Below are 13,967 nucleotides of genomic sequence, written 5' to 3'. Positions count from 1 at the left end.
TTTACCACGATTTGTTTGAAATCAAATAGAGAACAGACAAAAACAAAGTGTGCTATATGATGACTCACATTTTCCCGGTGATTCACATTTGAACTAAAACTGCAATATCATGCTTTAGATGCAATATAAACCGGACTTAAAACCCAGCCTTTATTTTCAAAATACCGAAAATGACGTCACGAGGTTATTAATTTCCAAGAGACGAGATACTAGTCCAAGAATGAGGCCCATACCACATCACATCAGTCAAACAGATTGTGACAACAGTATAAAATATGATGATGCACCGAATTTGAAACACTGTACTGAGCCAGGATCCGACCCCGGCTTGATTCTTTCGTGAAATTCTATGGACGAAATCCGGCTCTTATATTCGTTCATTTTGTGGTTTACTTGGAACTCGGCCTTGAAGACTGACACAACTAGGGCTGTTGTTTACCAAAGGGTTTTAGAAAAAGCATTCATCGGCAGAATTAAGACAGGGTCTGATTTCTGTTATTTTAAAAGTGTCAAATTGGACAGACTTACGAAGGTTGATGCTTATGTCACAATCTGATTGATAGGTCTATTTTGTGATTTAAGGGCCTTCACTAAGACTATCAATATTGAAAGCAAAAAACCTTCACCAGTAATAACAAAATGCTGAGTTGTCTAAAGATAATAAGTGTTTTCAAAATATACCGCTAAATTTCTATACAATTCTTTGGCATTATTTTCTACTTGTTTCTCTATGTGTCTCGATTTGTCTGAGTCTGAGAGAGCGAATGTTCCTAAAACAATATATTGTGCCAACTCCATTTGGATATCCATCCTACGTAATGAGATCATATTAGCGATTTAAATTTTCTTGGAATTTATGAATACTTACGTCATATTGACAATTAACTGTTGTAGTTCGAGTTGCATTTATCACCAAACCATTTTGTATTCTGATACTTCGGTTACCACTTAGTCTAAAATTCGTACCTGATAGCTAACTATCTCGGTCTAGATAATAAATCATAAGTTAATTGTACAAACACACTTTCCAGGCTATTCATTAATCTAAACGTCAGATTCCTTAACCTCCTCGCCATTTTCAGTAGTCTCTGATTCCTCGTCATTCTGCTGGGTCGTATCGCCATCCTCAGCCTCGCTTTCTTTTGACGGCTCGGTATTAATCTCGTTTTCATGCTCCTTGCTACTTGCTTCCCCAGCTGTCTCTTCAACTGATATTTCCGCCTCATCATTAACGGAACTGCCTGTTTCGCGTGACTCATCTTCACTCTCTTTGGCATCTGGGGTTACCGTATCTTTTTCCAAGAGATCCACGTCGGTTTCTGATGTTGTGGGTGCAGCCTGCGATGAAGTCGCTTTCGTATTGTCACCAGCATCCTCTTCCCCTTGCAGTTGCATTTTATATCTGTACGTTTTTTCAGTAGACTGCAGTTTGCCTAAATGAAAAATTTAGCAATATTGATATAAAGGCTTATTAATCCATCATTTTCGAATTTACTAATGGTTTTCCAAAGGCAAGATAAACAAAACAGATGATAAATAAGCATTCAAATGATAAATAAACATTATGAAAGAAACATTAAGTCACAGTGCAACACCTATACTTACCCTATGATCGTTAAAAAATAGGCCATTTTTGCCATTTTAAGAAGAGTTTTACTGTGTATACACTTTCATAGTTCTGAGTGCTGGGTGAAAATATTAGCAGAAAATTGTAACTCTGGGTTACGTCACGCAGCTTTCCTTCAGCTGCTCATGAAAAAGTCACTATTGTGTAGACAGAAAGAGTTCGTTTAATGGTAACATTTTCAATAGGCAAGCGGCACTGATTGGGCAACCTAAACAGTCATGTGCTCGCATTTCTGATTGGCCTATTTCAATCCACAACTGGTATATTTCCTAGCGTAGAGTTTTCGATCTATGTTCTCACGTTTAATACTCTGAAGAGTGTCAGACGAAAATCTTTAGTTACACGGTTCAAAATGTTTGTCTTTTTCGAAGCCATTTTTAAACTCGGGTTCACAAAAAGTTTTTGTATCACAAAAAGATTGTTCCGTTTTGTTTATCATGCAAAAAATAAGATAAGTTATGATAATGCCATATCAATATAACCCTTTCATACTGCAATTAAGCGACCAATAAAAGGGGCATCAATCTTGGCAAGTAATTGACAAGTTCACTATCCGACGTTGCATACACTGAGAAGTGTCGGACGGACATATCACTTCAGTACGCAGCAATTACGGTCCGCGTTTTCGTGCTGTCAATAAGATGGAAAATTTCATTGCAACTAACCAGAAGCCAGGTTGAAAGCTCTACCAGTCACACCATGTGATTCTTTAGACGGGGGTGATAGCCAACTGAAAACAGAGCCAATTAGAGGCACGTGCCTTAGAACGCCCTGAAAGGAAAAAGGGTGAAATAAAATTGATATTACATAACAGTCAATACAAGAGCATTCTACTCCGAGGTTTCGTAAGTACAGGTTTAAAGTTTGACTATTTCCATTGAAAGTTTCCTATTGAAGTTTCTTATGCCGTCGTCAAATGAAAAAAGAAATCAGGGAAAAGGCTGAACTTGAAAGTGTCTAAAAGTTGATCCAACTTCTAATTTAGACTCACAACGCCTGCCAAAAGTACTTGGAACACCCAGCAATTTGCGATGCATTTGATATCTTTTATTCCTTTCCGAAAAAAATTACTACTTCCGCCACCTTCCCTCAAAACAATGTTGATAATTTAGAGAAATATCATAAAAGAAGGGCAAAAGAATGTGCTTCCTAAAATCCTCACCCGCTTGATAGTAAACCAACATTGTTCTGTAGGGGAGAGGGGGGTGATTGATTTTGACCTTGGAAATTGATGTCAGTGTTCCAAGACTTTTGGCAGGCAATTTTTAGACAAAATTTTATTTTTAAATATTTCCATAAAAGAACTTTCCTACTTACTTCATTATAATTAAGTATTACGTTTACGTTCATCTTAAGAAAGGCCCGTGAACACCGAAGTTATAAAAATGAAAAACAAAAAGGAATTGCTGATAACACTTCGGAACTTTGAAAACCCGACATCTCTACAAGACTGTCACAACAACTATGAGATACGAAGGAGAGCCAAGTATAACTTAGCCGGAGTCTAAGACCAGATCTCCCCCTTCATGAGCTATAATATTAAAGCCTGTTGCATATTTGTAATGATCTGTAATGACCCTTAGAAGCTTTCTAAGTAATTTACCCATACTTGAAAAACTTGCAAAGGGAAAAGGGAAGTACAAGAATGAAAGGTGAGAAGGTGGACTTGGAAGCCCAGAAGTAAAGAAATACTACAATGCCTGCCAAAAGTACGTGGAACATCCAGCAATTTCTGTTCAGTTTTTCACTTCTTTTCCTGAATACTACTACTTCTATCCCCTTCCCTCTGGAACAATGTTAACAGTTTTGACAAATATCACACAACTTCCAGGGACCAAAATAAATATAATTCAGAGTTGGGGAAGGTGGATTGCTGAATTTTCTTTTGAAAAGTGACGATAGTGTTATAAAGACTTTGGCAGGCATTGTAGGTTCAGAAATGAAACAATCTCTTCTATGGAATCATCAATTAATTACCAAAGACACCATTCTGATCTCAAGAGAGAGTTTACCGTGAGAAAACGTTAAGACAGTTATTTGAAATTGTTACCCATTATGACTGCTCATAATGACCTTACTAATGCTAAAAATAATTACTTAAAACATGATTTTAGGGATACTGCAACATTTTAAGACAGAGAGATAACATTTGAAAGAAGCCTTCCCTAATGATGTTAGCGAATGTCACCATACATAAAGTTTTCAATTCTGCAAAAAACTGTTACAAAGCTTCATGACAAGTTGGTTTTAATGCAAGTCAACATTCGTGGCAACAATTGTTTAGCACATGACTCGATAAACAAATTCATAGAAATATCGATTTGTAAATCGATTTTTCTAGTAATTTCCGGCATAAACTGTCTGGCATAACTGATAAAAAAGCAGATTCATATAGATGCTGTTGCCCGTTGTTTACCCATAACAAAAGAAGCATTTTTGTTACCCCAAATTTAAAAACTGCTTTGAAACCTCAGTTTTTGGTTTGCTCTCTACCCAAATCGAAACATGTCTACAAAACGTGCTAGATCTACCTTTTGTAGAAACGACTGCTCGTTGAGATGAATCAGAGGGCTACGATGACTTATATACTTCCTGTCGTGCCATGTCATTAATTCATTTAAATGAAACTGTAAGTGTTCATAAATACTATAAATCCAATGATAGATCACCTCTTCAAAGAATTTTTCTTCAGATTCTTTTTGCAAAACGGCTTCAGCCTCATGGATACTTTTCTGTATGGCATCACTCATGGTCTCCAAAAACTGAAAGCAAATCAACATGGAATTACGACTAAGTGCAGAATCATTCGGACTAGTCGCTTAGCACTTGTTGCAACGAAGGAAGGTGGACGCTGATGTACTGTTGACTATCCAAACCACCAAAATAGTATTGTTTTGATCAATCAATGAATCAATGAATCAATCAATAAATCAATCAATCAGACTTTGGTCTTGATAACTAGGTTCCACGATCTTCTGACCTTTTCAAGCATAGAAATTATCAATCCTATAGCAATCATCAAAGATTACAGATTTCATAATGGTCTCTCTTTTATACAAAGATTTTTGACGAAAATTTAATTTGATGATACTTCGTCAAAAAGTCAACTAGATTACACACATCTCAATGGAAATTTCTTCCCTTTCTCTTCAGTCTCCCTGTGCTCGTGTCAATATGCCGTTCCAAGTGAGATTTATATCTTGGCATATCTTGCAATCACAACTATTTTGCGCATGTATTCTTATATATTCACTTGCTGCAAATGTGGGTTTTAGTTGTCCAGTTCTTAAACAGGGTTAAATTAAATTCTCTTTAAAGACAAACCCACAATACCTTAGTGTTGTCCTCTAATTCTTCCGCAACGTGTTTGACCGTCTCTGCCAAGGTATTAATATCAAAGGCTTCATCGATCTATAAAGCAGGATATTGCCTTAAGAATAGTGTGTTAACAAATTATCACACAGTACTTTATTTATGTTAGTGGGTGAAAGGCATTTATTCTGGCAGAGTACCTTAGAATCTACAAAGAATTAAACCGATTCGCAGAAAAATTACACAGGATACAAATGGTATAACGCAAAGCTTGGTGTGGAATTAACAGAGATTGCGGATTACCAAATGTGAAGTCAAGGACGAATGATCGCTCGAGGCTAATTCATAATGGGCGATAAAAGTCAACAGTAACGTGCAGAATTACTAAACACTGCTAGAATGTGGCCAGATGATAAGAATTACAGGCAAACACAATGATGTATTAACAAAGTGCTTTGAACGTCATCAGTGAGGAATTCACGGCTTGTGGAAGCATGGAAAGCCGAATAGTTTTATTAATCATTTTTACATAGACTTCGAAAACCAATTATATCGTTGCAATGACGTAGTCTCGGAAACTGTTCGGTTTTTGACATATTTTAAAGGCAAGATGCGATTCACAAGTCAATTTGTGCAGTGTGCATTAATTTAGCAATTTTAGAAAACCCATATCGCATATTTTACCACGTCAAAAATGCAGGGGAGAGCCATTTCGGAAAGATGTTTATAAAAAACATGGGTGCAGGCTATCAAACCCTCAAAGTGCACCGTGTATACAGAATATACAATAACAATGGGGGAGGGGTGGGGATGGAGAGTTTCTAATGCCGACTTGCAAATAAGAAATAACTTTCGAGTTGGAAGAAATCAGGACCTACATCGATATAGCGCTTTTCGACAAAACAAACACGGACACACGTAATGTTACCCTGTTATCGTTTCATATTGCAGTCTCTTTATTAATTATTTTCAAAAACATAACAATGTTAACTTACAGATAAACCCATTCACATCGACTAGAATATTTCGCAGTGTGTTTGACAAATCCAAAGGGTTAATTTCATTTTAGGGTGGAAAGTAGAAGCGTTTCATAGAGGCGTTTCGTAGAGGCGTTTAATTCAGGTCAGGCGTTCAGGAGATGATATACGACAAATGCTTATTATGCGGCAGCAACAACCTGAGACAGAAAGGAAATCGTTAATACTTACCACTCCAACCCGAACGTATATCTGACCATCGGGAGTTTTTCCTTCGCTGAGACAGTTGAAATCCTGGGAAAGTTTCAGTAACATGTTACGATTAAGTTCGTTAGCCTCCCTTTTCTTGCTGTCGCTTAAATTTGATGTCGCTTTAACTTTCCAGTACTTTGGGATGCACCTGCAATGTAACCAAAAAAATGTAAAAAATGCTTCGATAGAAAAATCAGCTCAAATGCTTTGCGAGTGTCAGAGCAAGAGGTTTTAAGCATCATGGCTCACTAGCTACCAAACATCGACTCGAAGATAGATTATAGAGGGAGAACATAACTCCCTCCTGTGTGAAAAATTAAACTTCGATAATGCAGAAGTTCCGTTAAATATTGTTCCGTCAAGGCTTTCAAAATGCATTAAATTCTTGAGAAATCTCAACAAGTTGTATGATTTCTAGTGATCTTTCAACGAAAAATAAGCGCGGTAGTTAGTGAGGATGGTCTACCTCTATACAGAGCGGTTTTTATTGCGTTATAGTCTCTGGTGGCGCGGTATTTTCTAATATAACTACGTTTATAGTTTCGATGTTTATTCAATTTTAATTCTTGAGGAGCGAAAGTTCTTCGGCAGATTATTTGAAAGGGCCCTAAATTCAGCTTACGCCGTCCGGATAAAGTTGTCCGCCCATTGTTAGTATTTTTTTAAGAACCTGAGTTTGATCGCGAACAGCATGGGTGGCTTGAAAAATGAATTAGAAACGGCTGCCTTTTTCCAATTTTCAAAAAAGTTAAACGAGACAAAATATGTCATTAAAGTGATCTCTGAGTTTCAGTTCACTGAGGATTTTATAAACAATGAATCGATGACGCTAATCATAGCCTGGGTTATAAAAATATTAACAGCACCTGTTTAAGCAAAGTGTAGACGATTTTGAAATAACCACTTAGTGGCAACTTGCACTCTCATCTTGTATTTTGATAAAAATACTGAAGTAACCAATTCAATTTGCTGCTGTTGAGAATTACGAGAAGAAGCAATACTCCATTATCAATCTTCAACAAATGCTAGCACGAACTGAAAACCACCCATATCGAGTTGTCGAAATTTCCTCCATTAATCATACGAAAGATCTTGTAATTAAAAAGGGTACAAAGAAGCTTCTACGAAAATGGCTTTTGGACAATTTGGGGAGGTGGAGATAATTTGCTTATCTTATCAAATCCTGTAAGATTCGAAAGCAGTCGACTAAAAATATTGAGTGGAGAGTGTAGTTGCTAAGTACTATTTCCGAATAGTTGGAACTTTTAGAATAATTAGCTGAAATTTGCTCCAAACACAAAAAGCAGAAAGGAAAGCACCCGAACGCTTTTCATCTGCCTCGCTAGCAATAAACTAAAGTCCTTGCCAAAAATACTTAGAAAGCCCAGTTACTAAAGTGTTTTTTCGAAAGTTTAACTGTTTCCGATAGAAAAGACCCATATCGCACTACGCTCCCCCAAAACAATGTTGGTTGTAGAGTTAATATCATCTGAAAAGAATAAACTAAAAACACCGAGCCTCTAAAAATTATTCGAAAAAATATTGTTCGGAGGAGGAGGGGGATGCAATAGAAATGTGCAAAAATCAAATGTAGTGTACCACGACCATTGGTAGGAATTGTGGATGATAAAGCAGTTGCATATTCAGGGTGTTCCCTTAAGAAAGCTACCTACAATGCTTGCAAAAAGTATTGGTACATTTTACCAATGTTGCTTTACGCAAAGGTGAGTGGTTCTTTGTGGTCTAATGGATTCATTGCGGATAACAATGGTATTCAAATTTACAACCAATATTGGGGTGAGTGGGGGTAATATTGGGGTAAGTGGATCAGTGTCGGTCTTTTTTACTAGAAACTCAAATACAAAATTACTGCGATTGCCTGACGTCATCCTGTTTGCAGCAGTTCTAAGAAATCTAATAAAACCTTTTTCAGTGTGTAAAAGTATTCATCCTTTCTTGCTCATGCAGATCAAAAACGGGTCAGTCCCCAAGTGAAGTGCCTCTTCTTATCAGATCTGCTTTGCACGTATCTGACCTAAACATGAGCTCTAAATGCAGGAAGCTGACAACTTTGTTTAAGCCCCTGGTCCATTTTAATTTGTCCTGACATATTTGCTAGACAGAGTATGTCGACTTTTCATAAAGAATTGAATAAAATAAACAAAAGCAAGTCACAAATAATTAAAGTTACAAAACCAAACATAAGTTTGTAGCTCATGTTACACCACGTCCTGTCATGGAGTCGAGAAGAAAGCAGAATTAAAGTTTTTGACAATAACAGAAGATGATCAGAAGTTGTACGAGTTAAAATCTATAACTTACTGAAAGGCACCGACAACCGGATTGTCTGAGCTGTCAATTAAGAGGACGTCTGGTACTGTTTGGAAAGCTTCTTGAAAGAAACTTCGCGATATTAAAGTGGAATCCAGCCTTATCTGAAATCAAAAAAGGGATTCTAAAAAACATGCCTGATGAAATGCCTGTTAAAGGAATAGAATTATTTGCTTGCAACAACACTCCCTCTGTTAGGAATGCTTATGACAAACAGATAAACTTGTTTACTGCTTCATTTAGGGGGGGCGTTTTCTTCATTCAACCTTTCTCCAATTCGTTCTTCGACTCACGAGAATCAAAGCAGATCACCATTATTCGATCAACACAAGAACCATGACACACCTGATATACACTTGTTGCAACGATTATTGAATGTAATCAACGGTGTATCATGATACGACGTGTGTCATACCTGTCCAGTATCAAGCAGCAGTGCAATAGGTATTGTAGCAATGGATTTTTCGCATCTGTTAACTCGTTATCACCTAACATAAACATATCATCTGCCACAGACCTCAGGTATACAGTACATCAGATAAATGCCATAGTAACTGACGGGAAATTCTAAAATCCCAGACAAAAACGGGAAGTTTTAGAATCACGGACAACTTCAAATCTACGTGAGGATCTCACCCCCACAACAAACGTTTGATCATTCAACAGTGATTTCAAAACTTCCTAGTGAATAGACGATTTCGTGCTTCATTGTATATCACTGATTCGTTCTATACGAAAATGATAAGTTTATTTGTTATAAAACCAGTGATTGATTACGTTCATTGATTGATCGGATCGCCATCTTCCTTAATCGCAAAATGCTTTCAAGGGATTTCCGGTTTTATCACAATAGCAATTTTTTTCAGCTTTATTTATTTCATAAAATCTTCCTTAACCACTTTTCCTTGCCTATTTCTTCTCTTGACCGTTGATTACATTTAATTATCGTTTCAAGCAGTGTATCTCTTTGTAAGCAATTCCCCAGGCCACTGAAAATAGTCTGCATAATCAAACTTTCGTGTGGTAACCTTACCAAACATAAAGATAGGGGCTACTCTTAGTGAATGACAATTAATTTCTTTTCAAGGGCATGGCATTTCAAATAACAAACAGTTTTGCTAAGCTAAAAAGACCTCAGCAACGAATGGCGAATCTCAATAACGATAAAACCTTTGAAATAGCATCAATGAATCTATTGATTGATGAATCTGGCGCAATGCTGTTTTTATCTAGCCACCATGACAAACCATACATTCAAATAACCATTCAGAAATTCAACTCTAATCGATCGAGACTTTTTTTACTGTTTTTTGCATCAGCTTAGAAAAGATCATTACTGATAATTATTACCTTAACAAGCAGTTCCTTCTCTTATAATGAAAACTTCTTAAAGTACATGCAGTGCATTCCAGTTTCAACGTTGTACTTATCCCCTTCCCCAATCTCATTCCACTGAAAACTCTCCCCTTTTATCACAATCACATCTCCTTGTTGTATGTTATGCCTTGGGCATAATTTAGTCTTCCTTAAGATCCACTTAGGCTAAAGCCGCCGTCATTTATAACTATGCCCACAAATAATCAGTCTCCAAGTTGAAAAAAATCTGGACACAAAACCAACATCCTTTCATGATATAACGCGATTAGGATGAAATCAAAGCGATCAAACTTTCCTACATCGCATCTCATGTCTCAGTTTGGGTACATATATGACAGCATTGTTGTAAAGCAAGCCTTCATGATCAAACATTATCGTAAATAAAACACCGTTGTTCAATGGCATTCAACATAACTCAGTCAGCAGTTCATCTAAAAACAATAGTCACTGTGCTGCGAAAGTGTTCCTAACAACAAGTTTTGTAAACAAACAATAAATATCAATTTAGAAGCATATAAATATTAATTTTCAACCACAAGCCATAGAGCAACGCAGTTTAGGGCATCTAAGTTCAATAACTAAAGGCCCTTGACCAAAAGGGGGAGCCCATGTTATTTTTGATGGGATGGAACCGTATTGCCATCTGCAAATAAGGGCCCCGACTCAGTTTCTTCTTAATAAGGGCCCGATATACTTCTGTTTCGTCACTGACCTCAAGAACTACAGGTGTCCTAAGATTATACAATCTGGAAAGCTGGGAACGTGAACGTTTCAACCACAACGTGACTAAAGTTCTTTCTGCTTAATGCCAGAAAATTTTCTTCCTTCAATGAGGAAATTCTGTTTGTTACGATCTAGAATAGGATGGTTTGATAGAAAGAATCACTCACGATTTCTTGTTCCAGCTCTTCTACAAACTGGTCAATGTCACTGTTGTCTGTTCCTAAGGCTTCAAACGAAAAAACAAATTAAATAAAGAAAAATCCTAATCGTTGGCCATGGGTCTACCTAGGAAAAAACACAATATTACACAGTAGTTGATAATTAAAAGAAAAATGGTATTTGGGGAAATTTGGTGGTATTGCGAAGGAAAACTAGCTCTGGTCCTCTGTCGACTACAGCAGAGTCGCATAGATTTTCTAAACAGTGAAACAAATAATTGAATCAGAAGACAAGCAAAAATATGAACATTACAAATATGTACATTAGCAATCTTTCCTTTGGCGACTTGTAAGCTTTAACAACACTGAAGCTTTTATCTTAAAAAATGTGTCGTGATTACGTAATCTCTGATTTCAGGTTTAGCATTCATTGACGAGCATCAATATTACGTTTTAATAAAAAAATTACAGAACAAGACTTAACATCACGAATTTAAAAACTGCTGTCAGGTTTTTATGATTGTGATCTAAAGATAATGAATCTGTCGAGTAAAAACCAAACCATTTTAGCCTTAGGATCATTTCACGTCAGCCTATCTCAACCGACTTCCTTTAGAGAGTATTAAATGTTGTTAGAGAAATTATGAACTAGGTCATTGCTTTCAAAGTTTGATGCAAGATCGTGGAGATTACTATCAAACGTTGGTGATAAAGAAATTCTTTATCTTTTCTCATCTGATCGAATTCCTGAGAAAAACGGCCTTATGACAGTGAACAAACATGTAAAATCAAAAGCTATGGAGCTGTTTTAAAACACAGGAAGAGCTAAAATACAGCGTTTGTTTAGCTACAGGACTTTTAAAATTTCATTTCTCTATCGTCAACAATTATGTTCACCAAGATGCTCACGGAAGGACACCTGCACACAATAACTGCAAAGGGGTGGGGCGTAACATCAATGAAAGGAGCAATACAATACGAAAATGGAGCAAACAGCCAATTTAAGGGAGCGTACTCCCCCCCCCCCCCCGTTATGGCTAGAAGTGGATACTAGCCCTCTCTCTTTTCTGCAACAGCCTCTAGTGCTAGCTCCTTTAGCATAATAAAATTATTTGAAATTTATGCATGTTTTTAAATGTATTTATCAAGCATCACTGAAGCTACGAAAAGCAGCCTGCCTTAAGAAATAACTGCTGATGAGGTATTGACTTGGCTCAAAAAAGCAAACATAAACAAAGCAACGATTAAAACAATGGTGGCCATCTTATCATTTCTTTGTGTTTGAGAATGGAAAATGAGGTGCAAGGATGGCTCAGTTGCTAGAGGCGCTGACTACAGACCCAAGGGTCTGTGGTTCGAGTCCCTGGCATCACCAAATTTACACCAAGAGTGGGGAGAGTCGCCAGCTCTCTGTAATTCCAGGCGTAGGAATCATGAGGTGTGGTCACATTGAGAGAAAGGACCAGGACACTACTCGATAAGCATAGCTTCGCAGTGTCCTAGAAACTACCTTCGCATGCTAGGTAGCAACAAATACAAATACAAATGCAATCCTACCTCGCGATGACTGCAGTGGGTTGAAAGCAATACACGAACCCTCTCGAGAAATCTGAGTCAGCTTGATTGCAACCTTTCCACATAATTGTTGAAGATGGTCTGCGAGCTGAAGAATAATAGTTTTCCGGAAATTAAACATCACAAAAGAAAAGAAGCATCTGATATGACAAGAAAATAAAGAAACAGGTATACTGAAGATAGTTTGAAATCTATTTAAGTAGGCATTTTTTGCTAAGCTAATGTAGAAGGGAAGTGGCACTGACTGAAGCCAGTTCTGTATCTGAACACAAACCAAGGTAACATATTGGCACTGCATCAAAATAAACAGAACTTTGAACATGAGAAAAGTATACTAAAATACTGGTCAAAACGAATATGACCCATGCAAAATGGGTAATTCCCTCGAAGGGAAGAGTGTGGCAATAGAAAACAGAAGTGATAAATGATTTTCATAAAAATAGCCAGGTTACTGTACTTAACCCCTCTTCTTCTTAAAAATGATTATTTTCTCTTATAAAGAGCTTTTGCAGGTGTGAAATTTAGGCAAATTTAATAAGCGTAAAGTAAGAAAGGACCGAAAGGGGAAAAACGTCACCATGAGATGGGGTGTGTCTATGAACATAATATTATGTAAGGCTCAACAGTAAAGTGATAAACATCAGAAGAAGCCACGGGTGGCAAAACGCAGTCAGTTAACTGCAATTTTCAACTCGCTGTAAAACGTCTGATGTTGTGGCGTCATATAATAATTTTTCTATATAGAATGAAGGAGGATATTTCAATGCTGTCTGAAGACCTTCGAAAAGAAGAGCCTATCTGAATGAATCGAAGACTTCTGTTTGTAGCCATATCGAGGTGGAACAACCGCTTAATGATTGCCCGACAACAGTGTATATTTAGGTCAAATAATATTTCTATGGTTTAATTTCCATTAATAATGATGATGTACTCTCCTAGTCAAATCTAATGAGGGTTTGGTTTGTCTCTGTAGGCTTATAATCACCTAAACGAAAGCAGATTACAAGCAAAGTCCGTCAAAATCAGATTGACTTTTGACAATATTCACCTGACGGTTAGCCCCAAGTGGAAATTAAAAATGGATTTTCATTCGTTTAGTCTTAATTAATAGTCTGAACATACAATATAAGATGAAATCTTGTAGATAAAAGTACGTTGCTAAATTTGGATTCACCAGATGAGTCCTCTTAACGTTGCTAAGACACAAGATCCTTTTACGCTTTTACGGAACCGGACAAAACAAGGATGACAACTTAAAAATAACACACTACATTATTGCTTTGGTTTTGTCTGTTGGTTTTGACTGTTGGTCAGGGAACTGGAAAACAGCATAGCTAGCTATAAAAATAGCACGGGAAGATGGCAAGATGGAACAAAAGCAGTTTTCGTCCGACATGTTTTCATCATTTTCAGAATAAATTACTCACAATTTCATTGAGCGAATCACACAGCTTTGGTGATACATCAATTGTAGATTTAGCCGACTTCACGTTTTCATCGTCATCTGCAATAGAGGGTAGCATTTTCTATCAGGATATCTCAAGAAGTTAGTTGCATCTTATACAAGAGATATAATTGCAAACAAATAGCAATGTTAACTGTCATATAGATTTCTCAAAATGATACACTATAAGC

General features: G+C 36.9%; 1 protein-coding gene across 1 annotated transcript in view; it reads right to left on the bottom strand.

Moving 5' to 3' along the window:
* Positions 1–57: 57 nt before the first annotated feature.
* LOC135691872 (pyridoxal-dependent decarboxylase domain-containing protein 1) overlaps positions 58–13,967 on the bottom strand; it is a 30,477-nt gene continuing 16,567 nt past the window's right edge. The window contains exons 20-28 of the mRNA XM_065209862.2: positions 13,760–13,836; positions 12,315–12,420; positions 10,767–10,825; positions 8,491–8,603; positions 6,148–6,316; positions 4,961–5,038; positions 4,297–4,389; positions 2,293–2,398; positions 58–1,433 (exon numbers count right to left, since the gene is read on the bottom strand). Coding sequence (XP_065065934.1) covers positions 1,045–1,433; positions 2,293–2,398; positions 4,297–4,389; positions 4,961–5,038; positions 6,148–6,316; positions 8,491–8,603; positions 10,767–10,825; positions 12,315–12,420; positions 13,760–13,836 — 1,190 coding nt within the window. The 3' untranslated portion in view covers positions 58–1,044. The remainder of the gene's footprint in view (positions 1,434–2,292; positions 2,399–4,296; positions 4,390–4,960; positions 5,039–6,147; positions 6,317–8,490; positions 8,604–10,766; positions 10,826–12,314; positions 12,421–13,759; positions 13,837–13,967) is intronic.

Source organism: Rhopilema esculentum, chromosome 13 (genome assembly GCF_057945365.1).
Source record: "Rhopilema esculentum isolate cy_ngs chromosome 13, ASM5794536v1, whole genome shotgun sequence".
Taxonomy (NCBI): domain Eukaryota; kingdom Metazoa; phylum Cnidaria; class Scyphozoa; order Rhizostomeae; family Rhizostomatidae; genus Rhopilema; species Rhopilema esculentum.
This window is presented reverse-complemented; position numbering and strand designations above follow the sequence as displayed.